The sequence below is a fragment of the Anser anser genome (genome assembly GCF_964211835.1).
Source record: "Anser anser genome assembly, chromosome: 3".
Taxonomy (NCBI): Eukaryota; Metazoa; Chordata; class Aves; order Anseriformes; family Anatidae; genus Anser; species Anser anser.
In genome coordinates this window covers 51389328-51415277 of record NC_139722.1, presented here as the reverse complement: position 1 = coordinate 51415277, position 25950 = coordinate 51389328, and the positions used below count along the sequence as shown (strand labels likewise).

The window sequence follows — 25950 nt, the reverse complement described above, 5'->3', positions numbered from 1 at the left end:
GGCAAATACATGTTTTAAATTGTATTTCTTATTTTTATTTTAAACAGTTGAAGTTAGACAGAAGGTTACCCCACTGCTAAATGAACACTAAATGAACACTGAATACTGCATTCAAGCATTGCTTGGGAAAACTGATAATCTGATATACAGAAAACAATTTAATGATTAAAGATAAAAACTGCATGTTCCACAGACAGCAAGTGGACAGATGGATGGAAGGCTTGGACGAGCTGTTTGATGGCCTCCCACCATTTGTTCTGGTATGCCAACTGGTAATTATTCTGCAGAAAACTATGTAGATCCAGACTGTGTTTTGTCACATAAAATCTATACAATGACACGGGTCATAAACAATTCTGTATGCACATCTACATTGGATTTATGAAAGAAATGACGTAATGACATGTCATTGTAATTTTGAAGATAACAGAAGCATAATTGTATATAGTAATGTGGTTACATCTGGTCAAACTGCCACATGTGCAAAATCAGAAGACCTACCATGCCAACTGAAAAAATAATGCTGAAATATATTAATAGTCTATATTACTTCGTCCAAATGTACTTGCAGTTATAATTCCAGCTATGGCCCTTTTGTGTCACAGTGCTAAAATTCACAGTCCTGATACTGAACTACGTTTTCAATCAGCTAGCAATGTTTTAGCTACATTTTCTTCTGACAGAAGAAAATTGTGTATGCCAGTTGGGTTTAGCTGAAGGTCAGCTACAGTTCAGTGCAATAGTCCTATCTATGCAATCTGTTGAATCATTATCATGATTTACTTTGCTGATATTGTTTCCAGCTCATCAGAAATCATATGGAGGTAGTGAAGAGCGCTGATGACCAGTTTGGTTACCAACAAATGATCCAAACTGTCACTGAATTTGAGTATTTCTGAAGAGATAAATAGGGCTCCACAATGCACATTTTAAAGCAATAGCTAAATTTATAGGGTAAATTAGGTAGAGCAATCCCTTTTTGACAATAACAAATTATTTTCATGCTGCTCAATGGCTTCCAGCTCCTCCTGTTTTTTGCCTTTGCTGTGTGCATTGGCATAGATGCACTTGAGCTGAGTTAAAGATCCTGTCACCTTTTGGTGGGGGAGAAGCCCTAATTCCTATGTGACCATTCTCAGACACTTTCGTGATTTCTAAACCATCGATATCCCTTGTGCCTTTGCTGCTTCATGGCTCTCCTTCTGCTACCTCCACTGGTATGGCAGACTGAAGGACCTTGCTAGCACACCATCCCACAAACACTGACATACCACCCCCAGGCTTATCTCCAGAAAGTCTGGTTTTATACCTCCCCCCTTTCAAATCTAGTTTAAAGCCCTTTCAATGAGCCCTGATAACTCCTATGCAAAAATCCTTCTCCCCCTTTGAGACATGTGTACCTTGTCTGTTGTCAGCAGGCCTGGTGTCACGTAAAATGACCCATGATGAAAAAAAATCCCAAAGTCCTGCCTGTGACACCAGGTTCAGAACCAGATATAGATCTGCTTGCTCTTTCTGTTTCTCCCCTCACCATTCCTTGCAACTGGAGGGATAGAGGAGAACATCACTTGTGCTCTGGATCCCTCAACCAGTTGTTGCAAGTCCCTGAAGTCTCACTTGATTGTTGTCGGACTTCTTTTCGAACTTCATTGCTGCCTGCCTGAAATAAACATAATGGGTAATATTCTGAGGGCTGCACCAAGGTAGGAAGCTTTCTTTCTGTATCTCTAACCTGCGCCCCAGCGAGGCAGCTGCCTTCCCTATTTAGTGGGTCCAGTCTGCATATTGGGCCTTCTGCTCCCTTCAGAAGGGAGTCTCCTATCACAGTAACACAATTTTGATGCAGGCCATAGGCTGACTTAACCTCAGCAACACCTCCAAGATGAACTGTCATCCTCATCATCATTATTCTGCTTCACTTGCAGAGCCACATAACTATTGCACCTGGGAAGGTGGGGTATTCACTGAGGAGATATCTGGTGTGCTAGGCAGTAACTTGTTGCTATTGCCCCTTATCCTTAGAGTCAGCGTGTTCAGTCAGGTGGAGAGATAATAGAGAATCCTCCATATCATGCATCCTGTCTGCCTGTTGGGCCTGTCTCAGGGAAAGCAGGGAGTGATTCCAGTACTCTGTCACCCTCTTGCCCTCCCTGATCCTCTTCATCCTACTCACCTTCTTTCAGAGCTCTGTCACTAAGCAGAGTAGTGCCTCCACCTGGGTGCACCTCCCACAGGTGTGCTTACTCCTGCCATCTGGTGCTGGCATAAGAGCAGGGAACGCCATGCACCTAGGTAGTGACATGTTTCTACTAGAGCTCTGTCTGGGAAGCTGTAGTAGTTTTAGTGATTGCAGGGATCAGAGAGGATGTGGTTTTCTGCTGGGTAGATACCGTCGCTCCCTGGTCAAGCTAGCAAAGCTTTAGCACCTTCACTGTTGTGTGAAGGATTTAAGATGGAAATAATGTTAATAACACACTGATGTCTTAGTTGTTGCTGAGCTGTGCTTACCCTAAGTCAAGCACTTTTCAGCTTCTTGTGCTGCCCTACCAGCAATGTGGCTGGGAATGTACAAGAAGTTGGGATGTGGTTCAACCAGAACAGCTGACCCAAACGGATCTAGGGGATATCCCATATCATGTTCAGCAATAAAACTGGGGACAGTTGGCTGGACATCAGTTGGCTGATGGTGTGCAATTGCATTGTGCATTGCTTGTTTTTTAAACATTTTTTTAAATGTTATTCTTTCTTTTTTTTAATTAACTTGTCCTTTTCTCAACTGACAAGTTCTCACATTTTTTACCTCTGTCAGCTCTCTCCACTATTCTGCTTGTAGGGTGGTGGTGAGTCAATGGCTGCGTGATGCTTAGCTGCCTGCCAGGTTAAGCCACAACACATAGTTAAGCTTAAAATCATAACTATTAGTCTCATGTTAGTCTAAGAATTGTCTAAGTGCTTTTCTACTGGTCAGAACTACTTAGAGGATAAAACACTTCTTTTTCTTTAATTTAATATGTCCATGTATTTTAAGAGGTAATTCTGTTTGCTAGTCAGATGACTGTCTATCTTTATATACACAATGGAGGTGATCAGAAATTGCAGAATTGCACAACTGCTTTTTCCACATGGACATTTGTCATATTGCACTGCATCCTGTATGCAGTACTTCATGATGGGTTTTAATATGAAAAACACATACCCAGAGACTTGCTGAAAAGTTAAGAGAAAAATAGGTGCCCCTAGCTAGTCTAGTTCTGACTCCGTTAGAGAAACAGCAATGTGAGTTGCAAGCATACACAAGTAATTTCAACCACAAAGCTGTATTCTTTTCACAAATTAAGAAAAGCTACAGGTTGAGCAATTCATAGTCATTTGCTTATTGACTTTCACCTCCTCTTCAGTTTAGGAGCTATTTTCCATGTAGTTGGCTTAAAAATATTTCCCTTACTGATTTTTGTTTTTGTTTTTTTTTCTGCTAAATATATTTTTTCTGAGTTTGGGATGCAGCTTTTCTGTCAACAGTCCATCATAAAAGCTACAGATTTTTAATCTAACCTGATGTAATTGGATAGATGGGTCATCTTGCAGATTTGCAAGATGTCCATTTAATGGATAGTCTAGACTTGCAATCACACCTGGCCTGAATAATTGAGTTCTTAATTTAAAGCTTTCCTAGTCAAATATTTTGCATGAGGTATATTAGCCATTACTTTCAACTGTCAAAGCCTGCTATTGTTCAGGCCATTTTCTTTTTTTTTCTTTTTTTTTTTTTTTGGCAGAACTGAAAAAGATCGTAGAATGAGTCAAAACAAACTCATTCTTGTAATGATTCGCTGAAAAGGGAGATTTTCAGTGAAAGTTCCTCTGTAATCTTGTCTATAGTACTATAAAATTCAATCTTTGAATAAGGAGCTGGTAAAACAGTGGTCTCCAGGCAGTAAATTAAGTCACTAGAACCTTAAATAGATTACTTATAGGAAACTGACTAAGGAAGCACATGTCTTCAGGCACAAGATGGAAAGACCTTACCCTGGATCAGACACATCTTACAGAAGCATTTGGTGCCAGAAGATAATTTAATCTATTAAAAAGCAGTAAGTCAAAGCAGTTACAAGGTACAGGAAGATATTGCATGATATAAATAATTGAAAATAAATTACTTCTGTAGTATATATCAGACTTCAAACATTTTTAACATGTAAAACTGAAGAGAGGTATTTCTTTTCTGCCAAGAAGATTGAAAATGCATGATTTGATGGCAGGAATAATAATAAAAATGTGGTCCTGCAGAAAACAGTGCCCATAGATACAAAGATGTGGGAATTACAGGCATCTCTGACTTTATACACTAAAGAAAGAGCAGTGTGAGAGAGACTTCTGAATGCTGGAAGTGGACAAAACTGTGGCTCTACACTCTTTAATAAAGAGAGGGCAATTGGATGAAGCAGATGAATTATGAAATACAGAACTATTTCGAGTGATGAAAACCTTGTTTTAAACTTGTTTGGAGGGTTTAAATTAGATGAGCCCTGTAATATAAATGGAGTCATTCATGCATATTTGACATTTTAAACTGCAGCAGCACAAAACAGGGGTTATTGATACATCAGTAAGAGTAGGTTCTTTGTTGCTTGCCCAATAATTGCATTTTACATTGTCGTTTCTTGGATGTATTATAAAATTTATATTTTTTTAGGATTTATGACATCAGCACAATTAATCTTTCTCAGATCTTGAAAGATAACTATATATGTTTGTCTGCCAAGAATATCGATAAACACATTAGAACATCAAAAGTAGTAAAGTTAAACATTTTTTCAAACTGAGTTTTCCTTATTTCTTGAAAGTTGGGCAAAATTTTTATTTGATTTATTACATTTCCTACTGCTGTAGGACTGTGTTAAGCCACTGTGCTCAGCATACTGTCTATATCTTCAGACATTCATTATTAGTCAGAGAAATGCTTGAAATGCCTCAAAAGATGTACAATGGTCAAGGGGTCAGAAGTTCAGATAGTCACTCAGGCCTTTGTTCTCCTTCCTCCCATTTATATACCGAGTGTACTGGGGAGCTTTTGATTGCCTTCAAAAAGAACTGGCAGAAATGCCCTCACAAACCAGACAGACCTTCCCTGTTTGCCAGGGTATGTATTCCCCTCCACCCCTCCTGATCTGTCCTCAGCTTTGCTGACCTCTACAAGGCACACTTGTAGATGGCAACTGATGCTTATCCTCATGCTGCTTTTTTTCCTGTGCCCAAATCATCACTCAGAAGAAGACCATGATGAGGTTTCAGCAGTCTTAGCAGCCTCAGGTGGACCAGGTCAGTAATAAAGCTTATGCTACAGAATATTTGCCCAGAACTGAATTCACCATTATACACACTTCCCCTCTATTGCCCCATGGGGAGCCACAACAAAGCTGCCTCAGGCCTTGAGAGAGCAAAAAGTTCTTTTTGGAGGTGGATGGGAGCTGGGTCAGGTCTGATTTATAAATTAAATGAAGTCAGCAACCAGTCCAGCTGAAAGTCAGCTGAAACCCGTAATAGGGTAAGTAGGATACCAATAAGAGTGTAACAGTGTGAGTGAGAAACTTGTAGTGGCTTCACTTGATCCCAGTTTCTAGCACCTGCTGCCACCTGTCCCTCTCTTTGAGTGGGATTTGCAGTCCTCGCTCTAATGAAAGCTTTTAAAGAGTGAACATTCTGTCTGCACTCATGAAATGTCTTTCAGCAACTATTAATTAAACTACATGGTAAATTCTTCATTGTTAGTCCTCGGAGATAAATAGTATGGGGAGTTGAAATGAAAGTCTGACTTGGGAGTAAAATTAAAAAATAAGAGGAGGAAACTTCAGTTTGAACATACAGAATTCCAGAATAAATTTATTGGTATTTTAGGCTGTTTCTTCTCCATGTAAGAATGAATTAAACTTCATTCCTTAAAGTACAATTTTATGTAATACTGGATCTATCTGAAAGTGTGGGAAAGACATGAAAGACTTTGTAAAATTGTTCTTCAATTTGTCAAAATTACAACTAGTCTTAGAGCTGGTCAAATAATACAAATAGGGGATAAGGGTTGCAAAAGGTGATATTTTCATTTATGTTTCCCTAAACCAATTAAGTTTCAAAACTTTTACCACACACTGAAGTGTGACAGCCATTTCTTTTTAATGGCTAAGACTCAGATGATGCCTGGAGCTTGCAGCAAACTTCTGTGTCATGTTCCCTTCTGTTGATTTGCAGTTGTATTCTCTGTAGCTTCACAGTCATTTCTTGTACTCGAACTGTGTGGTAAAGAAAACTTTTCCTTAGTTTCCATCTCATTATCCTCCTCTTCTCAGCATCCTCTCTGGCCTGGCCACACATCAAGGAAGACCATGCTTTTATTTCACAGGGAGCAACCTCAACAAGTTTAGGAGGAAGCCTGATATCAAAATGCCTAGCTCAGCCAAGGAAGAAAAAATTCACTTACGTTATGTACATGCAATTCAGTGGTTCTTGAGACAAGAGTCTGGGTACCAGTCAGAGGCTTGGCAGGCTAAGCAACTAGTTAAGAATGGTTCATATTAATGTTGCATGCTTAAGATCTGCCTAAGAAGAAATGCAAGTGCAAACTTCTCCAGAAGAATGGACAGCCCTCTTCTCACAGGGCCTCTGCTCCAGCCCTGACCAGCTCAGTACCCTGCTGAACCTGCATCTGTTTGTTCATGCCTTGTGTGAAGAGGGTCCCAAAACTGGACACTGTGTCCAGACATGGTCTCATGAGTACAGGGTAAAGGGAGATGTTCCTATCCCTTCATGGACAGGCCATGCTCCTACACCTGGGAGCTGCCATTTCACACCTGGTTCATAGGGCTCCAGGGCTCCAGTGCAGGTAGGTATTTCCTTAGGGTTTTCAAAGGGAAGTAATAATTTACTGCAAACATATGTTTTTGAGGAAATATGCAATCATATGAAAATCAGAGTGGGGTCTAGGAGGAAATGTTATTTGCCCACCACAGAAGGGATCACAGAAATAAACATGTTTTGTGCAACTTTTTAATTAAAGGGTGCCTCTTCGTGGTGGGATTGATTCCCTGAGCAGTAAGCTCTTCTCAAGCAGACCAGCTGAAGGATGGTATCCCCATAAGGCAATGTTTGCAGTTCAGACTTCCCTATTGAACACACAGTTTATCTTCCACCCACTGTGTTTTCTATAAACACTAAACAGTTTGAGCAAGACTGAATTTTCTTTTCATGGCTATTGACACCCTGCTGTATTGCAGTGGTTTAGAGGTGATTTTGCATTCAAATGTGAGTCTATACCTGAGAAGAAGTTGGTTTTCCCTGCTTGTCTCATGGAGGAAGAAGAACACCAAATCATTTGGTCACAGCTCAGTCCCTGCAGTGCATTTGGGACAGCAAATTACATACTGCTTCCTTGTCTAGACTTTATTTTGAGGACGTAAGTCCCAGTAGTAAACAAATATGGGCAATGCCTATCACAGCTATTGGAAGGACTAAGCAGAAAAAAGTCCTGAATTGAGTGATACACTTGCAACAGATTCCCATTACCATGAAAAATAAAATAAAAGACACAGCTGAAAAGAAAAGGGGGGGGGGGGGGGGAGGGGGAAGGTAGTCATGTCTGCTGTAATTCTCTCCAGATTTATCCTTGTGTTAATCGAATCTGATATTAATGTGACTGAAGAAGCATAAACTCACTAAAAGAAATTAGGAGAAAGCAAACGCCCTCTGTGACATTTACTTTTCAATTGCTCATGATTTTGAGTTGAGATGATCACTTGAAAAAAAAATCAGTAATTTCTTGGATACAGTGCAAAATCCTGACACGGTGGTGGAAAGGAAGACGGTAAAACCAACCAATTTTCTTTCCTTGTTAAAGAATAAATGATTATACAATGATTCTTCAAGCCAGTCCATACATCAGATTTTAGAAAATTAAAACTGTAGTCAAGTATATAGTATAACTACTGTTACCATGGTAATCCACTAAGCAGCTCCTATTTACCCTGAAAGTAATTCATTCATATGATATGTGTCTTAACATCAGCTTTCAGAAATACTTCATATTGATCTACAGAATATGTTGCATTGTTAATCGAAAATTCGTTACTAACATTAAACTTCTATTTTATATTGTAATAAACCCATATCAAAAGGTGCAATGCTAGGCTAGATTACTGCTATGAGAAAAGCTTTTCTCTCTCATAGGTATCTCTATAGGTTGCTTTGCAAGCGTGAAAAGCATTTATTAGTCTGCACCTTTGCGGGCTGGGAATGCACAATATGCTGCTTGCTAGCTGCTAGGTCAAGTATCACTGAGGTGATGTTCAATGCAGAAAAATAGAGATCATCAAGATTTTAATACTAAATTGGTGGTTATGTGGTTTCCTACTGGTTATCTGTACAGTTTAATTTAAAAATGAAATGTTAGAACTCCTCACTCAACATCACACTACTGCTGTGCTACTTGAGGAAATTTTGTTTCTATGGTAACTGCTGAAGACTTTTTCATAGGCATTGATGTCACCAACAGACTAAATTTAATTACAGTACATGCAAACCATTGAACCATTGATTTCTTTCATGATATTATCTGGAACAATAATGTAACAGTTACAATCACAGTGAGTATTTTAGTACACTAAATAAACATGTACAGAGGGGCAGCTATAGGTATATTTCCCAAAATATACATAAATAGAAAAGCTTTTGAGAGGAACATATTAATTGGCTCTCTCCACTGGCAGGTGACCAGTTCCATTTTAGGTACACTTCAGGAGTGCGGGAGCAGTAGCAGAGCAATTCTGCTGCCACCTCCGAGCCAGCAATGAGATGACGATAGTGGAGAACTTCAGGGACTGGCAGACCCGTTCTTCAGAGCAGTGTGTTTTATAACGGCTACACAGCCTGTCTCAGAAAAGAAATGAGCATTATGAGAAACATTTTGTCAATGAACTGGAAGACACTAATGCTTATAATCAGTAAAAGTCAGACCATAGGACAGAGGGATTTTTCAAAGCCTTAGACTATTTTAGTCTGTTTGTCATAAGCAAAACTCTAGATCAGCGACCACTTCCCTTTCTCAAAATGAGAACCTAGAAGCTATCAATCTTCCTGTAAAACAAGGTTTCAAGAGAAGATAGAGACAAATGTTCTAAAGGCTTCACCTTTGATATATTTGCTTGGGTCTGGCCAGCCCTAGCCTGTTAAGGATTTGCTTCTCATAAAGAGGCAGCATCTTACCACTTTCAGACTCTGATGACTGAACCTAGGACATAGGTTCAAAGCCCGATGTACTGAGATAATGTCTTTTAAAACTTTGACCACTGTCATAGGATCATGTTTTAATTCTATCTGCAGCTACACTAAAGCTATCATTTTTGAGGGAGTTTGCCAGAGCAAAGTTTCCCGAATGATTTTTTTTTTTTTGTATAATAGTAATCAATAACTTAACTTTCTTTTTAATTTTCAGACCATTGTCTAGGAAAGGGAATTATAGAAACTAGGTGAGTTTCCCGTGTCAGTACTTTCTGTTTCTTGTGGCTCCTCATCCTGATATTACAGGGAATGATGGTGTGAACAGCTACCTATAGAGAATTCCCAGTACCATAAGAAACTACACCTTGCCTAGAAAAAACTCTTCAGTTAAATTATTAGGTGATGTTACATCGTATCAGATGTTTAGAAATACATTCACCAAACATTAACTATGGCTTCTGTGATTCCCTTACTGATGTAAGAGAACTTTGTATGTAATTGTGAGAACTTCTAGATACTATAAAATCATTTTGCCTTTCCAGAAACAAATGCAGCAATTCCTAAATATAATCTATAATCTAGTTTTAAAATTGATTGGGGGTAACTCTACAAATATGAATAGTGCTTACCTTTACCTGGAATCCTTATATTTAATTCTTCTCACTTATTCTTCTCATTCCTTCTTGGAAATCTTTCCTCTTTGCTGAATTCTTGCCATATGTAACAATATTTATAGTACTCAGGATACAACACAGGTTGCAACAGGGAACTGTTTTTGAGAAGGATCCCTGAACCCAGGCTACAACGTTTGCTGAAACATATTTTAATAAAGAGCAAATATTTATAAATATGATGTCTTCTGCTGTTGCCCATCTTGAAGTACCTGCAATATCTCAAATGTGATATAATTAGATAGACTGGGATTGTTTACAGCAAACTGATTAAAAGATGTAAATATAGCAGAAGCAGAGAAAATATATGTATATATATATATAAAATTGTAGAGACTAATTCCTGTGTGTGTATGAAACGTTTTGCAAAAGAAGTGAAAGAAAGCCTTAATTTTGTACACAGAGCTGATCCTGAGAGATAATTATGAGATAATAAAGATGGAGCTATTTTGCTTCTGTTGCATTAGCTTGTAAAGGATTTATTTGCTTGCTTGTTTTTACTATCACGTTGGGGTGAAAAGCGTGAGAAGCGCTTCCAGGAATATAGCTGAAGTATTACAGGGAAGCTTTTGACAGGGAAACAACTAATAAAGAAATCATCTCAGGACAGTATTAGAGAAAGCAAAGCTGTTGCTGATACACTAAACTCTTGTGCATTTTGTTTTTAACAAGGTAAAATTTTCACAAGATAAAAGGAAGGAAATGGATACTTACACAGTACAGCTGGAAACTCTAGTACCATTATCTAACTTGAAAAATATATGAGACTCCTATTAAGATGGCAGGATATGTGATTTTAGCTTCTGTGAGAAATGAAGACACAGATCCCTGGAGAAATACCTCCAAATAACAAAGACAGCTGTATTGTCCATAGGACAGGTTAAATCTATAGCAGCCTGTAAAACAGAGCAAATACACAGGACTGTCCACAGAGCAGGGCAGAAGCAATAACCAATAATGCCCAGTCTTTGGTGCGAGGAGACTCAGTTACCACAGGCTGTCATGCTGCTATCTTTGGGATACAGGCAAAAACAATAACAAGTTACAGTAAATTCAGCGACTGAGAGTTTAAAGATGTACAGCAAAGGGGAGGATGCCCACAGAACATTATTAGGCACTCAGGTTCTCAACGTGCCCACAGCAAGGGGGACTGCCTGCCGTTTGCCCACCATCGCTGTAGCCCTGACTTAGAACAATGACTCCTTTGATTTACAGTGGGTTGTGGAGCCAGCTGCAAAGCAATGCTAGCCCTGTAGCTGGCCACAATTTCAGACTGAAGAAATGAAGCCAGGTGCTAATGGTGCACAAAAAGCTATTCTAAAGTACTTGATAAGAAACCCAGTGAACCAGATATGTTGGGGTTTGGAGTTTGTATAGTTTTGTTACAACAGCTATGAAAAATAAAGCAAAAAGGTAGTAACTTCAGAAACTAGAGGAAAAAATCTAGGTCATAAGAAATAGACCTGGAGGAGGCATCAAAATGTACACAGCTAGAAAGGTAAATGTATTTGCAGCACCATTGCAAACATTTTTGTCAGGGCAGCAGGTTAGCTTTTGCAACATGGAATTGATCTTCAATTACTGCCCAGTGCACAATTGTCACAATATGTATATTGCAGACAGTTTTGTGTACAGCAAAAGAAACCTTACTGCAACACTTGAAACAATGTGAATCATATCTGTATTCACAGCTACTTTGAAATAAATATGAAATAATTTGGCAAAAGTCATTGTAATTATTCAAAGCTTGTGCTGCTGTCAAACAATTCATGATGTATGAGGTTTAGATCAATTTCTCCTGTCATCAAGGACAAGCTCAAGCTTTTAAAGAGAATTCCTTTCTCTTTTCTCCATTATGTATGTAAAATAAATATTAATTATGTATGTAGATTCATTCTAGTCAGAGCTGGTTGAGTTATTTTACTACTCACATAAAGAGTGGGTCAAATTCACCTGCACTTTGGTGGGGTCAGATGGTTATAAATGAGAACAGAAGCTGGCCCAGCAGGTAGCTTAGATCAGTATTTACGACATCCTAATTTACCCTGTTCACGCTATGGCTGCATTGCAGCCTCTTGAAAGTTACACCCTTCAAGTAATTACAACCCCAGAAAGTCTCTTACCCATCTAATTTATACACGCTTTTTCCTATTGGCTTCAATAGTGCCAATAAAATCTCGTCTCAACTGTGCAAAACAGCACAGCATTGAGCTTGGCCTGCTGCCAGCACAGGGAAGCCTCATTAGCTGGGCTGCAGCATCAGCCCGATACAGCTCTGCTTCTCCTGGCCCAGCTTCGCAGCTCAGAAGAGCCTTGCCCTGCACCCTGCAGACAGCTCAGTTTGGTTAGCAAATCCCAAGCCCACCACTGCTCCAGGGCCTGAAGAGAAGGCTTAAGCTTGTTGCAAAGTATCCAGCTCCAAAGATTCAGCCAGGGTTGTTTCTGAATTGATTTATGCCTTGCATATATTTGTTTTCATGTAATGGCATCCATGTATTTTCTGTCTTCAATTAAGCATAATTAGCAGATGAATTCATGTATGACAATATGATTGTTTAGCTTTGAAGCCTACAATTGTGGCAGTCCTCATATGCATTTAATCTTCAGCACTCTGTAAAGTACATTACTAATAGTTAGGAATGGTTCATTTTGTCACAGAGGCCTGTCTTCAAGTGTCTGTTTTTATCTTAGTGTGGGACTGGAAGGAATCCAGGATGCTTCTTGTTAATTACTATACTAATTTGTTTAAAGTTAGCACCAGTCTTTCTTCCATGCCTATTACTTTTGTGTATCTTATAAGCAAACCCAAACTTTGGTGGACCCCGAGGATGTTTTCTTTACTCTCTGAAAGACAGGTTGTCCTCTTTGTGCACAAGTGGTCTAATTACGATGTATTAGAGGAAGGGTAACACCACTGCCACTTGCTAGATATTCTTTGAAAACAGTGAGTTTGTCACAGATACTTTATGTTCAGGGAATGGCTTCCAGTGCTAATCACCATTTTGTCTCAAACAGAGATGGTGATCCCAGCTGTGTCCAAGTGATGGCTCCGTTTCATCCCACCAGAGGCACGAAAACCAGGACTGGGTATTCCAGACCCCTGATCAGATGAATACTTTCATTTGTGGGTGTGGGTCCTTGTGCTTCTCGGGGTGGTTTGCTGATAATATAGTCAATTATCTGTTTACATCTATCACTCCAGAAAATACTGAAGTGTGATGGGATCATTTCTTAATCCTCTGCACAATTCAGCACTCCCCTGAAAGAGCGCATTTTCTTGATTTAGCTGTATAAGGCTATGATCTCTAGATGGGACAATAACACATCTGACTACATAATAAACTCCAATGATTTGTTAAAATCAGTATGAACATTGAAAACTATTACATTTTTGCAAGCACTTTGATTAGTTTCACATGTTTTGTTCCAGGTTTCCTCCTTACATTGTCTAGAGAAAAACAGCGAAAACAAAAAAGTACTGCGTTAGAGTACATTACATGCAAGAAATGAGTACCTACAGAAGTGATTATAAGAATGAAGGGAGAAGCAGCAGAGGTCTTCTACATATTGCCTGAAACACTACCCAGAGTGTAATTTGAAAAAAAAATGCATATCAAAGAATATGGTCTTTACTCCCTATAACCACATTATTTCCTATCAGTTAATTAGCTGCGTTTACCCACATGTTCTATTTTTACTGAGACCCCTTGTAATTGAAATTCACATCATCTATGTAATTTTTAAAGATGATGACTGCTATTTTAGTGAATGAGACATAATGGTATATGCTCAAATTTTATACTGCACTAATGCTATATTTCGTTAATAAATGAATTACTTCATTGGAAATAACCTCTGCAGTTACAATGAAAATGCAGGTAATGTGATTCTGGGACATTTGAATCATCAGCTATGCAACAGTTACTGTTATTCATTAGAGAGCATCCAGAAGTAGTTACATGTGTAAACTGGCAAAATAAATAAATAAATAAATTCTATGATATTAACTGTTTTGCTGTCATGCAGGCTGTGTCACTTACCACACACAAAGCAAAGTAGGATATACTTTGTCTATAAAAGCCATTTTTGCCCTGTCTTGCAATGGTGGTTTCCCACATACATGAGGTTAGCCTTGTGGCTAACAGGGAGCTCCATCCACGCAAGCTGCAGCAGAGACCATGGGCGTTGTTGACACAAGGCCTGTTTGTGGGAGCCCAGAAAGTGCTGGCTAAAGCTGTGTCTGTCATCCAGCTAGAGAACATTTCACTCCAGGATCCAAGAATGACTGTAAACATAGCTATGCGTTTGCTAAGAGTGCAGCCAGCCTTTTAAGCATTTTCACTGTTTCTTTAGGCATATATCAGCGAGTGAATTATCAAAATGCTAAGTTGGTGGTTTTACAAACCAGTGATAAATCAACACCGAATGTATTCTTTTTTATCAGTTAACTTTTCATCCAATCCAGTCCAGCTGGAACTTTGGCTGCAGCCTCTCTAAAGAATATGAAATAGCCCACACATTTGCAGGTGGGGACTTTTGAGACACTACAGGGTATCCAAAACATCTGTATGAGGCCTGCAAAGATGGCAGGGGACTCATAGAAGACATACACCCTCCTGGGGTGGCAGATGGAGGCCAGGGTGTGCATCTCAAACAGTGACCTCCAGTAACTATCAGGGGAAGCAAGTGGGTAGGAAGCAGCTTCCTGCTTAGAGAAGCATCCCCAGCAGTTAACAAGCAGAGCAGTAAAAATACTGCCAAATACAGCTAAACCCCCACAGAGGGAATACAGGGTTTCTTGCTGATCTACACCAGTATGAAAATGAAGAGCTGTAGATCTACTTTTTCCTGAGGGTTCTTAGAAGAGGTTGAAGACTCCCTTCTCTGCCACTTCACTCTGTGAGGAATTCAATATCTTCTGCTAGCACCAGTTTGGAGTTATCCTAAAATGCAGCAATTCCCACATTTGTGGGTAGGGGTGACATAGCCTCCAGGTAGGCACTGCTTTAACCTGTCAGACCTCTGAGCTTCTCTGGGGCATGTGCAGCTGTAGCCTGTGCTGTTCAGTGTGTGCTTCATATAGCTTCACTTACTTTTCCAGCAAGGGATTGAAAATCATTCGCCCCCTACCCTTAATCTTGCTATTTCAGCAGCTCATCCTCTTCAGTCATGCTCAAGTTGCAGAGGCCAGAGATGGAAGGTGTTAATTTGCTGGGCATCTTATTTACAGATTCAGTGCAGAAATGCCATTCTACTGAAAATTGTTTCTGAGTTGTCTGTGTTTTTTAGTTTTTTTTGTTAACTATCACCCAAGCGCAGTGAGGTTGCAAGCTATCTATTAGAAGGAAAAAACGCTGACAGATATAATTAGCTCTAGTCTGTTTAGCTACTTTGTACAGAATTTGGAAAAAGAACATCAAACAGCAGCATTTGGTAACCCTCTGTGCTTATGAACTATTTCTTACTAGGTGTGAGTCTATTTCCCTTACATGTTTGCAGACAAAAATACTGCAATAATGAAGATTATTGGTTTTCTGTCTAACTAAAGAGGATTATTTTCTTTTTAAACCACCATAGTCAGCCTGACTGGCTTCAATTTTGCAGTTAATGTGGGTCACAGTATTTGTCTTTCCCTTTCAACATTGCTGTCTTTATTTGCACAGTTAATCACTGTTTTAAAACTATTTGATTATTTTAGAAGGCTTACACTCTACCATGTATATATTTCCTGTTTCTTTAGCTTTGAAAAAGGGAGAAGAGAGTCCTCAGGCCAGGCCTACTTGTGCCAATGACCAGTCATTCTCAAGAAATCCTCTGGCACATTCCCACTCCTTCTGCCACATCTCCAAGTACAACAGTGCTGAGATATCTGGAGACAACAGGGATTCAACAGGTGGGATTCAGCGCCAGTTTCAGCCATCTACCATGTAGGCATCTGCTCTGAACAAAGTGCCTAAGCTTCCATTACAGCTTGTGGTGACCTAGGATTCAATTCAGTTGCCTAAACATCATTTTACTTTTGAGACACCAGGGGATAGACACAGTGTTTTCATGGGGAAAACTTGTCTGATGCAGGACGTATGGGCAACCTCTTGGAGAGGCATTTAGAAACTACACAGGATACCCCAGAACTCAAATGGCAATAGGTGCTTTAGACCACCACTAACTCCTAAAGGAGACTTAGACATATTGTTCCAATACAGTCTGTAAACACGTTTAGATGAATCTGAAAGCCATTCAAACTTACTAATGAGAAGTCAGAAAAAAAGGGCATTTAGAAAAACTCAGTGCAGAAAAGACACGCTACTTTACTGATGACAATTCTTTTCATTTTGTTACTGTTATTGTTAATAATCTGTATTTTTAAAAAGCAGTGAAAGAAAGAAAGAAAAAGAGAAGGAAGAATGTGTCCACCAGACTCATGATGAAATGGAAGAGAGTGAAGAGCTCACCAAGCCATCTTCAAAAAGCTTGATAGGTCTTCATGGCACAGTACAGAGCTATGTAGATATATTAATTAGTGTTCCAGCACTGATACAAACACGTCTTTCTGAAAACAGTCATGACCCAAACCTGTTATTAAATATTAATCTGAGGTTCTCTGCACCATGGTACATTGTTTTGTGTAGACTAATCCTAAAACACAAACAAACAAACAAACAAACCTCCTCTGCAGTAAGGTTTATGATTTCATGATGTAAAAGGAAATGAGAGGTACATAATTTTTTTATTGCTCAGGTTTAGCAATATTTTGAACACTTGACTGAAAGTCCTTGCATACATTCTGCCCTTAAGCTCAATGAATTTGAATTGCAACTATGGAAATTCAGACAGACCTTGATTGAATAAAAAATGAATAAAAATTCAGTACATACTTTCACTTATTAATGCTTTCCATGCACTTTCCATTAGTGTTCAAGTGCATGTTCAAAAAATCCTCTAGACTTTCAAATGATTTCTACATAAGTAGGTAGATAAGAGAAATAATTGTGAAGAATTTTACAAAGTTCTTAGGCTTTATTCATACGAATGTGAAGCCTGTGTTTATAACTAAGGAAGACAAATGACAAATCACAGACACAGCACAGATTCTACATCCCTCACTGCTAGGCATGCATATTATGCATATTGACATCATTTAGAAAATCTTCATCATGTTTACTACTGTACAGCTTCAGATTAGTCCATTAACCTTATGCTCACTGTGGAGTGATTTATGATACACCCCCTTCCTTCACAAAATGAAAGACCACATAAATATAAAAAGAAATAAAATAATAATAAAAAAAAACAAATCCCACTGAGTCATGTTAATGTTGCAATCTTCTGTGCCCTAAGCACTAAGAACAGTCATTACAGCAAAATGTGGGGAACTCCTCTTGCAGTAAAGCCATGCAGTCTGTGGCCCTAGTGATTTGCATCCAATCTTTTACTACAGAGATACATGGATACATGGGAGGAACAACCCTAAGCACCGGGACATGCAGGGGACCCCCCAGTTGTAAAGCAGCTTTGCAGGAAAGGACCCAAGAGTCCTGTTTGACACCAAGTTGAACATGAATCAGCAGTGTGCCCTTGCTGATAAGAAGGCTTAATGATATTCTTGGCTGCTATAGGCAAAGTATCACCAGCATGTCAAGAAGGTGATCCTTCCCCTCTAGTTAGCATCAGTGTTCAGTTCTGCCACCCACCCATGCCTCTATAATGCCTCTGTAAGACTGACAGTGACTGTTCTTTGATTTGAGAGACAGCTCCTACAATTCAACCCTGTGTTTGGACTCTAAAACATAGGTGTCTCTGTGTAAGTGTATACTGTCTCTGAGATAGTCAGTGGAGATGGGAGAGCCAGGGCACTACCCAGTAACTTATACATAGGTCCTAAGACATCTAGATGGCTAATGCCATTTCAGACATCCTAGAGTATCCAGAACAGCAACACAGGGGTGGCAAATATTACAGTGGTAAAGAGACCTCTTCCCCTCAGCCAAAGGAGACTGGCTGAAAAGTTTCACGCATCATACTCAGCCCTGAGGCTGTCAGCTGACCAACAGATTCAATATGGTCCATATGTAAAAATTCCTACTAAGGAAGGTTTTTATCTTCTGAGAACTTCAGCTTTGAGTTTCCAGTGGTAACTAACAGGCCCTGAAATACTGTAATATTTTTCTTCTATTCTGTTTTTCTTTTCTTAGGTTCTACAGGAAAACTGGCTGATCACTTGGTCATTGTACCTGTAAATTAATGACTGTTCTGGCCATGGTCCAGAGAAGCACTTAAGCATGTGCTTAAGTTCTTACTTTCTTATATAGAGATGGCAACATGCCATTAATGATATTCTGTTCTCTATGTATATGAAAGCTATCCTAAAGGGGTAAGGCACTTTAAACCTACAACCCTGAGGTGCAGTCAGGGAGCAATCACCATGGATAGGGGAGGATTTAAAGCTAACTTAAGCATCTTTTTATTTCCTTGATTCCAAAGGTGTTTGGATACTGCTGTGATCCTCAAACAATAAAGATACAGGAGTGGCACAGTTGTAAACCATCATAAAATATTGTTTTCTATCATTCTCTACAGTTATGGGTAATTGCTAAAGTACATGAATGTCTGTGGAGAACACAAATTTTCTGTTCAAGGATTCATCTGTATTGCAAATGCCTTCCACAGACCAGCTTCTTTAAGGCTCTAAGGCTGCTTTACAGCTACTTGACTGTCAATACTTCTCTCTTCTATGAGATCACCTGCTGTTCTCCAGGGACCCAGACACACTTCAGCACTCACAGTATCCTTTTATCAAGGAGTTCCATGACAATTTGCATGGAGTACCTTCTCCATTCAAACCTACCTCCGGTTTGATTTCTCTGTCTTTAGACATAGCCCTTCACCCCTTAGCAGCTGTATCCCTGAGTACAGAGGGGTCTCTATTGATTTCTAGTAAAGGAAGAATGACGTTGTAAAGCTAGCCACATATTAAATTAAAGCATACATGTACAGCAGACAAAAAAATCCTCCCATTTCTGTTCAGTCCTCATTTCAGTTGCAATGAAAAAATACACAGTATTTTCACTGCTTCTCTATGAATCCCATCAACAATTTCATACAAGTACTGTCTGAGTCAAATGCCAACAGAAATGAAAAGGACTCTGTGCATGAAAGAAAAGGATCGTTATTTATTTAGTTTGAGGGGAGGATACTGTGTGATTGCAATTAATATTAGTTTTGATCAACACAGAAATGCCTCATGGTTATATAGGCTGAAAAGCAATGTTTTCAACTTCTTTGATATTTTCCCAATAAGAAGGTATCCAGAGGAGGAGAAAGAAATTTTACATTTCTGGTTATTTTCTTTTATTATTTTAAATAATTTTAAAGCAGGAGTTCATGGTAGCATGCTGATCAAATACTCAAACACTGAACAGTAGGGTAATTTTTATAACAGCACAGGTTCACAGGCTGATCACCTAATGAACAATGGGAGTTTTAGAACTAATGTAAGCAGTGCTGACAACCTGCAAAATGTTATTATAAATTTTTAAGATGGGCTGCATTTCAACATCAGAATCTTCAAGATCTTATACCTGCAAGGTAAGAAGTCTGTAGAAGAGAAAGCTCCAGAGAGACCTCATTGCAGCCTTTCAGTACTTAAAGGGGGCTTATAAAAAAGATGTACAGCAACTTTTTACTCAGGCAGATAATGACAGGACAAGGAGGGATGGTTTTAAAATAAAGAGGGGAGATTTAGATTAGATATTAGGAGGAAATTCTTCACTCAGAGGGTGGTAAGGCACTGGAACAGGTTGCCCAGAGAAACTGTAGATGCCCCATCCCTGGAGGTGTTCAAGGCCAGGTTGGATGGGGCCTTGGCAGCCTGATCTAGTGGGTGGCATCTCTGCCCATGGCAGGGGGGTGAAACAGACAAGAACCTGTTAGAGAAGGTCCAGAGGAGGGTCACAAAAGTGATCAGAGGGCTGAAGCACCTCTCCTGTGAATAAAGATGGAGAGAGTTTATGTTCAGAGTTTCAATATATACAGGGGGCTTGTAAGAAGGACAGAGACTATTTACCAGGGCCTGTAAAGAGAGAATAAGGGATAATGGTTTTAAACTCAAAAAGGGTAGATTTAGACTGTGTATAAGGAGGTAATTCTTCACTCAGAGGGTGGTGAGGCACTGAAACAGGTTTCCCAGAGAAGTTGTGGCTATCCCTTCCCTAAAAGTGTTCAGAGTCAGGTTGGATGGTGTTTAGAACAATTTGACCTGAAAGATGTTCCTTCCCAAGGCAGAATGGTTGGACAAGACTACCTTTAATGGTCCCTTCCAGCCTGAATGATTCTATAATTCCATTATAAAACTAAAGAATACAAGGAGAAATTCAGTTCCAAAATCCTTTTGATATGTGATGAAGAACAACCCACCCCCCCTAAAAAAAAAAAAAAAAAAAAGAGAGAGAGAGAGAGAGAAGAGAGATTTGTATTCAATGTGAAGAACATAGTGAAGAGACATCTTTAAGAGATTGAACTGAACTGATTTCCAAGATACTAAAATGGGAAGAGTAGCTGTAGATAAGCCATATCTGCTTTCATCAGAGCCTCCGACTTGGAATTAATATAAAAAATTAAATGACAGAGATTCAAGTCAGATGAATGAAGCAGAGCATGGCCTCTTTTCTTACAGCTTAGTGCAGTGATAAAAGTAGAAATTGGTACACCCATCTTACCTAACAGGGAAAACTTTTAGAGCTATTTGCAGATAGAAGAGCTAATTAGGTAACCGGGCCAGACAGAATTATTCCCAAACCGCTATCTGTTTTATTAATGTTTCTGTCTTGGTACTTCTTAGCTCTCTTTATGGAGACACTGTAAAGGGAAGCAGATGCTTTGCATGCTCTATGGCACATTAATGAGCACTGATAGACATACTTTCCAGTTCCTTTCCTTCTTCCATTTTGCATTCTGCACTTTTTTATTCAGCAGTATGAATGATTGATATTTGTATTAGTATCTTAATTCATTAAGACATTTCAGTAATGAAAATATATGTGTACTTTTCCTGACATTGTAAAATGACAACTCAAATGTTGTCACGTCTAGAAAATAAGGCAAGATAGGTATGATTGACCACCAAATTATTCTAGCAAAAAATATGTTCTGATAAGTCTAACTACTGAAGAAAAGAGTAACTAAACCATGTGTATATATGCAGGTGGAAAAAAAGTGTGTAAATTACTTGATACTGTAGATAGTGTTTGATGCTTGACAGGAAATTAATTTCCACACAAGCACTTGCTGTGACAGCAAAGTGATATGACAGCCCCTGGAGAACACCCAGCTAATTACTGTATCTTCCTTTGCTCTGTATTTTTTCCCCTATTGTAAACCATGGACTGAAAGGTGGAAATCCATACTCCAACTGTTGCAAGAAATATCCATGCAAAACAAATGTAAAAACCTTTCATACAGTCATGAAGGATGTTTGGACCTGGCAAATGTGTCATGCATTCAGATCAGAACAGGTTCAGAAAGACTTCCTGACTGTTAGCATCACAAATAAATTAATTTTTCATGTTGGAATGTCTCTTTCTTTTGCACCTATGTTAAACTGTTAATGCTGGTAGGCCACTACACAGCTATGCACTTTTCAAATGCACAAAAAAAGCACACTCAGAAGCTGGGCTTGTGAAAGCTGAGAGATTTCTGCCAGTGTGAGAAATTAGCATTGAGCAGAAGAGAAAGAAATGGACTGCAGGCAGGGACTTAAAAGTCTGCTGTGCTACAAGAGGTATCTGCCAACCCAGGAGCTACAGCGAGCAAAATGCTGGATCCATGCATTCCCATCACACATGTACAGAGGCACTAAGGGTGCACTCTCTGACAGATGTCAGAACAGCAGATATCTTTTCCAGAAAGAGAGGAAGTCTTTTTTTTTTTTCAATTTGAAGCTTTAACTATTGCTTGGGTATTTACTATAACGAGACTTTACATGTTGTGGCTTCAAGAAGTCCATAACCATTGTTGCTTTGGGATGGTTATTTTAGATCTCACAGCAGAAATGCACATCAAGGTGGAGCACAGAAGGGAGACAAGGGCCTTGCACAAGAGGTCTGATATAGATCACTGTGCTCCACATGGAAGAGGAAGTGTGAAAGGAGGCACTAAGACAGTTAAGGTAAGAGCAAAAAATAAAATATGAACTTGGATACACATTCATATTCTAATAAAGCTTCATTCTTCCTGACCAGAGAAAGTAATTTCATCAGCTGCAATTGTGTCTCCACTTACCTTTTTTTTTTGCCTGTGTTGATTTTGTCTTCTTTCAGTTTTCATTGTAGAATTGATTTCGTTTTCTTTCAGTTTTCATTGTAAAATACAATTTGAGTTAAATTTGATTTGTAAATATCTTCAAAGTTTCCTGACAAAAGCTGGGATTTAAGGTGGAGGAGGAACAGCACAGGGAATTAATTACAAAAATCTCTGATAGAAAAAGGTTAAAATAAATAAATAAATAGCTAAGTCAGGCATTTTCTGATGGAATACTTTTAAGATCTATGAAAGAAAATACAAAATAAACAGAGAAAAATAAGAAAATGTTAAAAAATAACAAAACAAAGGAAATATAAAACAAATTACAGGAAATTTAACCTACAGTTTTCTGAATCAAGGGATGAGCATTCTGTTTAAGTTTGTTATACTCTATCAATGTAGATTCATATGTGGTCTGCATAAGACGTTAATCCTGACTCTGCTAGACAGGTGTCTCAGCTGTCAACCCAACAAAATGGTGGGATCCACTGCCACCCCATGCACTCTCTCCTGTGATGCTCAGTGACACTGCCTACACTGCCTGAGAGGCAGATGGAGGATGCTCACAGTATTGCCACAGAGAAGGGCCGGCTGGCCCAGCTGATAAGGAGGTTCTCAGATGTGTACGGAGCCTGATATTCAGAGCTCTCTCTAGAGGTGCGCTCAACACATAAAAGCAAGCAAAGCAACTTTCCCCTTTTATTCGGAGAGACAGCTTGGTGATGCCAAGTGTGCAGAGTGAAACAATCTGTCTGCCAACAGCTCAGATTCAGTCCTTTGTTTGGGCTGGTGCTACAACCAGTTAATGGTCATATGTGGGCACAGCAAAGTCAAAAAACCTACACACGTGCTCTCAGATTTATTCATTCCCTCTTGATATCTACATCTTCTGCAGTTATCACTCTATTCACTTTTCTCCAGCATAAATCACTTTGGCAGCTTCTTTTTAATTCCCACTGAGACAGATATTTAAATGATTTTCTGCACAGGGGTGAGTTTTGCAGAGAAATCAAAGTAGGAGATAGCCTCTGCTCCTGAGCTGTGGGCAGAGTTCACAGCTATTCTTGAAAATAGAAGATCACACAAATTTCCCAAGCTACCTGCCTGGCAGAAGTTAACAGGAAACCACAGACAGATCCATCTTGCTTTCTCCACGTGTAACCAAAGAAGCTGAAATTCAGACTCTGCCACTGATTTCAGCTGAATGCCACTAAGCTCTGAGCTTTTACATGAACAACACCACTGCAGCTCTTTGGAAGCATCATCTGAGCCATGACCTTTTCTAACATTGCTTGGGCATCCTGAAAAAAAGGAATGGGAGGTTCATTAAGCTTCCCTAGGTTTATAACCCTGAGTTCATATCCATATCTCTCAATTCTATGATGTATTTACTCAAAAAAAAAAAAAAAAAAGGCTCAAAAGACTAAAAGAGAGAAAGAAAAAATAATATTTGCTGTTAGGTTGTTTAATTTGCTGATATAACTGGGTCAGCTGCTACTACTTACATTTACTGACAGAACATACTGTTTTCAAATCACTGAAGGATAACAGTAGCATATAAGGTTTGGTTATAGATATGAACAAGTGTCTTTAAACCAAAAATAGAACACAGAACTAAAATCAAAGATGAGTGTGAATTTAAATTAATCTTGAGACAAGAAGAATAGTTAGCCTGGGAGGTACCCCAGGTGAACTGAAAGTCAGATTCCCATATGGAAAATTCAGATACAAATAAAAGTGCCCTCTCCAAAATTTTTCTCTGGAGGGTTTTGCAGCCATTAGACACATTGCCTCCTGATGTGAACATTTCTGCATCCTGCTTGACTAGAAATGGCACAGGGTCAGCAGCTGTCAAGCACAGCTCCTGCTAAGCCCCTTTAGGAACCAGAAAGTAAACAAAGTGATACCTAAGCCCAGCAGAGGAAACCAATCCGATAAAGCTTGCTTAGCTCATGTGTAGCACATAAAAGGATCAGACTCTTCACAAGCATGAGGAGTGAAAGCTGCTTTCATTTTTAAATATACTCTAAAGAGAAGTCCTGATGGCATTGGCCACCCTTACCCTTATTGTAGCATGTGAGCTGAATGATCAGAGCCCTTGCACACAAAGGGGAAGGTTTGGTCTCTGTGTCTGCTTAGCCTGGGATATGAAACCCATCTCTCTTTCTCTAACCTTCTCCTGACTGGGGAAGTCCCAGTTCAAATTCCCTGAAATTGTGGGAAAAAGTAAAGCCGATGTCCTCACTTCCTACATCCCTAAACAAAAACAATGATGTGGTCACTAGGGGCTGTCCCTTCTCTTCACATGATCCAGTGAAAGCCAGGGGCACAGCTCTGGGGTACCTAACTCTCCAGGCTCCCCCAACCCATGAACTCCATGTCTGTTCTTACATCTAACACCTAAAAGCTAAGTGGGGTACCACCTCAGAGACTGTGAGTATTTCTTGAACCAAAGAGGTATTAACTGTTCTAATACTTTAGAAAACTTCCTCTCAAACATTTTCAATTTTTATACCTAGTATGACTTTACATGCTCACTATCACAGTCTAAATCAACATGTGAATTATTTTCTACAATGTCTTAACTTCTGATAACCAAAAACCCTGCAGCTGTAAGTGTCATCCAGGCAAGCTAAAAGCAAAACAAGCAAACACTTTTTCATTTATTTATATAGAAAGATTTATTTTAGTTTCTCAGGATTTCTAGAGTTTAAGTACTACCCAAAGATCTTTGTTACATGATTTTTCAGTAGGAGAAAAGTTTTTGAAGGCCTGAAATATGTTAGACATAAAGAGACCTTGCTAGTCAGATAAAATGATAGTGCTGGTTTATTCAACAACTTAAAATCAAAGTGATGAACACAGATTTCAGGATTTCCTCAGCTGAAAGCTGAGGTGAAAGCTAAGCAGAGATAAATTTCCATACACAAATCTTTCTTTCCTGAACACTCAGGTGCCCATTTCTCTGTAATTCTCATAAATCTGCATAATCAATATATCTCGTTATACCAGTATTATGATTGACTGTTTTTATAAAGCTACGTGCTTCTTTGCAAGCTGATTCTGATTACTCTGAATGAAGTACAATCAGTTCTGAGCTGCATTTTTCAAATCTGTTGTGTGTTTTCAAAACAGAGTACCCGTGGCTGACACGTCCACCCAATACTTCACTTGTAGGCTTTCTATTCCTCTGCATTCTAAGTAGTATTTGATTATTATATATTTCATTAAAATGATGAGTAACATAAATTCGTTAGAACAAATTGTCCTTCATGAAAATTTTCATCTAATGAAAAATGATGTTGCAGTCATATTTTTCATTAGTGTTATTCCACTGTTATCTCTGTTTTTTTGAGTAGCGTGGAAGTTGTTCACTCGGTCAGTTCGTGCTGTTAGTTAATTCTGTAAATCACATATCAACATGTGTTTGCCCTCAAAAAAATCCTCATATTGTTTTATGTTTGTGTTCTCATATTACCACAAGGCCTCTGCTGTGAGTGGTGTCTCCTTGCCAAGGGCTGCATGTAAACATATCACAAAAACCTGATCCAGCAGAAGCTGTGTCTCTTCCTGTGTGTGTTCTTGTTAGTGAGGAACAATTCAAAATGTGTGAGCTCTGAGAGCAAAGTAGGAGCACAGTAGTACCGACAGGGTCTCTCCATCCCTGTTTCTGACACTGGCCCAGCAAAGGCTGGATGCTACCAGGGTTTCAGCAGGA

The 25950-nt window shown here is 39.1% G+C and overlaps 1 protein-coding gene and 1 long non-coding RNA gene across 3 annotated transcripts; one reads left to right on the top strand and one right to left on the bottom strand.

Annotated features, from left to right (window-relative positions):
- The first annotated feature begins 3994 nt into the window (after window positions 1-3994).
- Window positions 3995-21482, top strand: LOC310897234 (uncharacterized protein). 2 transcript variants are annotated; one of them, XM_083830633.1, is made up of 5 exons: window positions 3995-4091; window positions 5057-5140; window positions 5269-5319; window positions 15676-15828; window positions 16310-21482. In XM_083830633.1, coding segments are annotated over exons 1-5 (390 nt in total). In that variant the 5' UTR covers window positions 3995-4090; the 3' UTR covers window positions 16411-21482. The 2 variants fall into 2 exon arrangements, with proteins under 2 accessions (XP_083686759.1, XP_083686758.1); XM_083830632.1 differs by having other exon boundaries at window positions 16307-21482.
- On the bottom strand, window positions 7617-11079 carry LOC310897235. Its single transcript, XR_014582143.1, has 3 exons — window positions 10650-11079; window positions 9894-10075; window positions 7617-8913 (listed from the first exon to the last, which is right to left on the bottom strand). It is a non-coding gene; the product is annotated as an uncharacterized lncRNA (long non-coding RNA).
- Window positions 21483-25950: the final 4468 nt, after the last annotated feature.

Excerpts from the sequence above, each read along its gene's own strand:
- LOC310897234 (XM_083830632.1), top strand. Across the intron at positions 5,141-5,268 it reads GACCTTCCCTGTTTGCCAGG|AAGAAGACCATGATGAGGTT; the intron begins GTATGTATTCCC and ends ATCATCACTCAG. Across the intron at positions 5,320-15,675 it reads AGCAGCCTCAGGTGGACCAG|CTTTGAAAAAGGGAGAAGAG; the intron begins GTCAGTAATAAA and ends CTGTTTCTTTAG.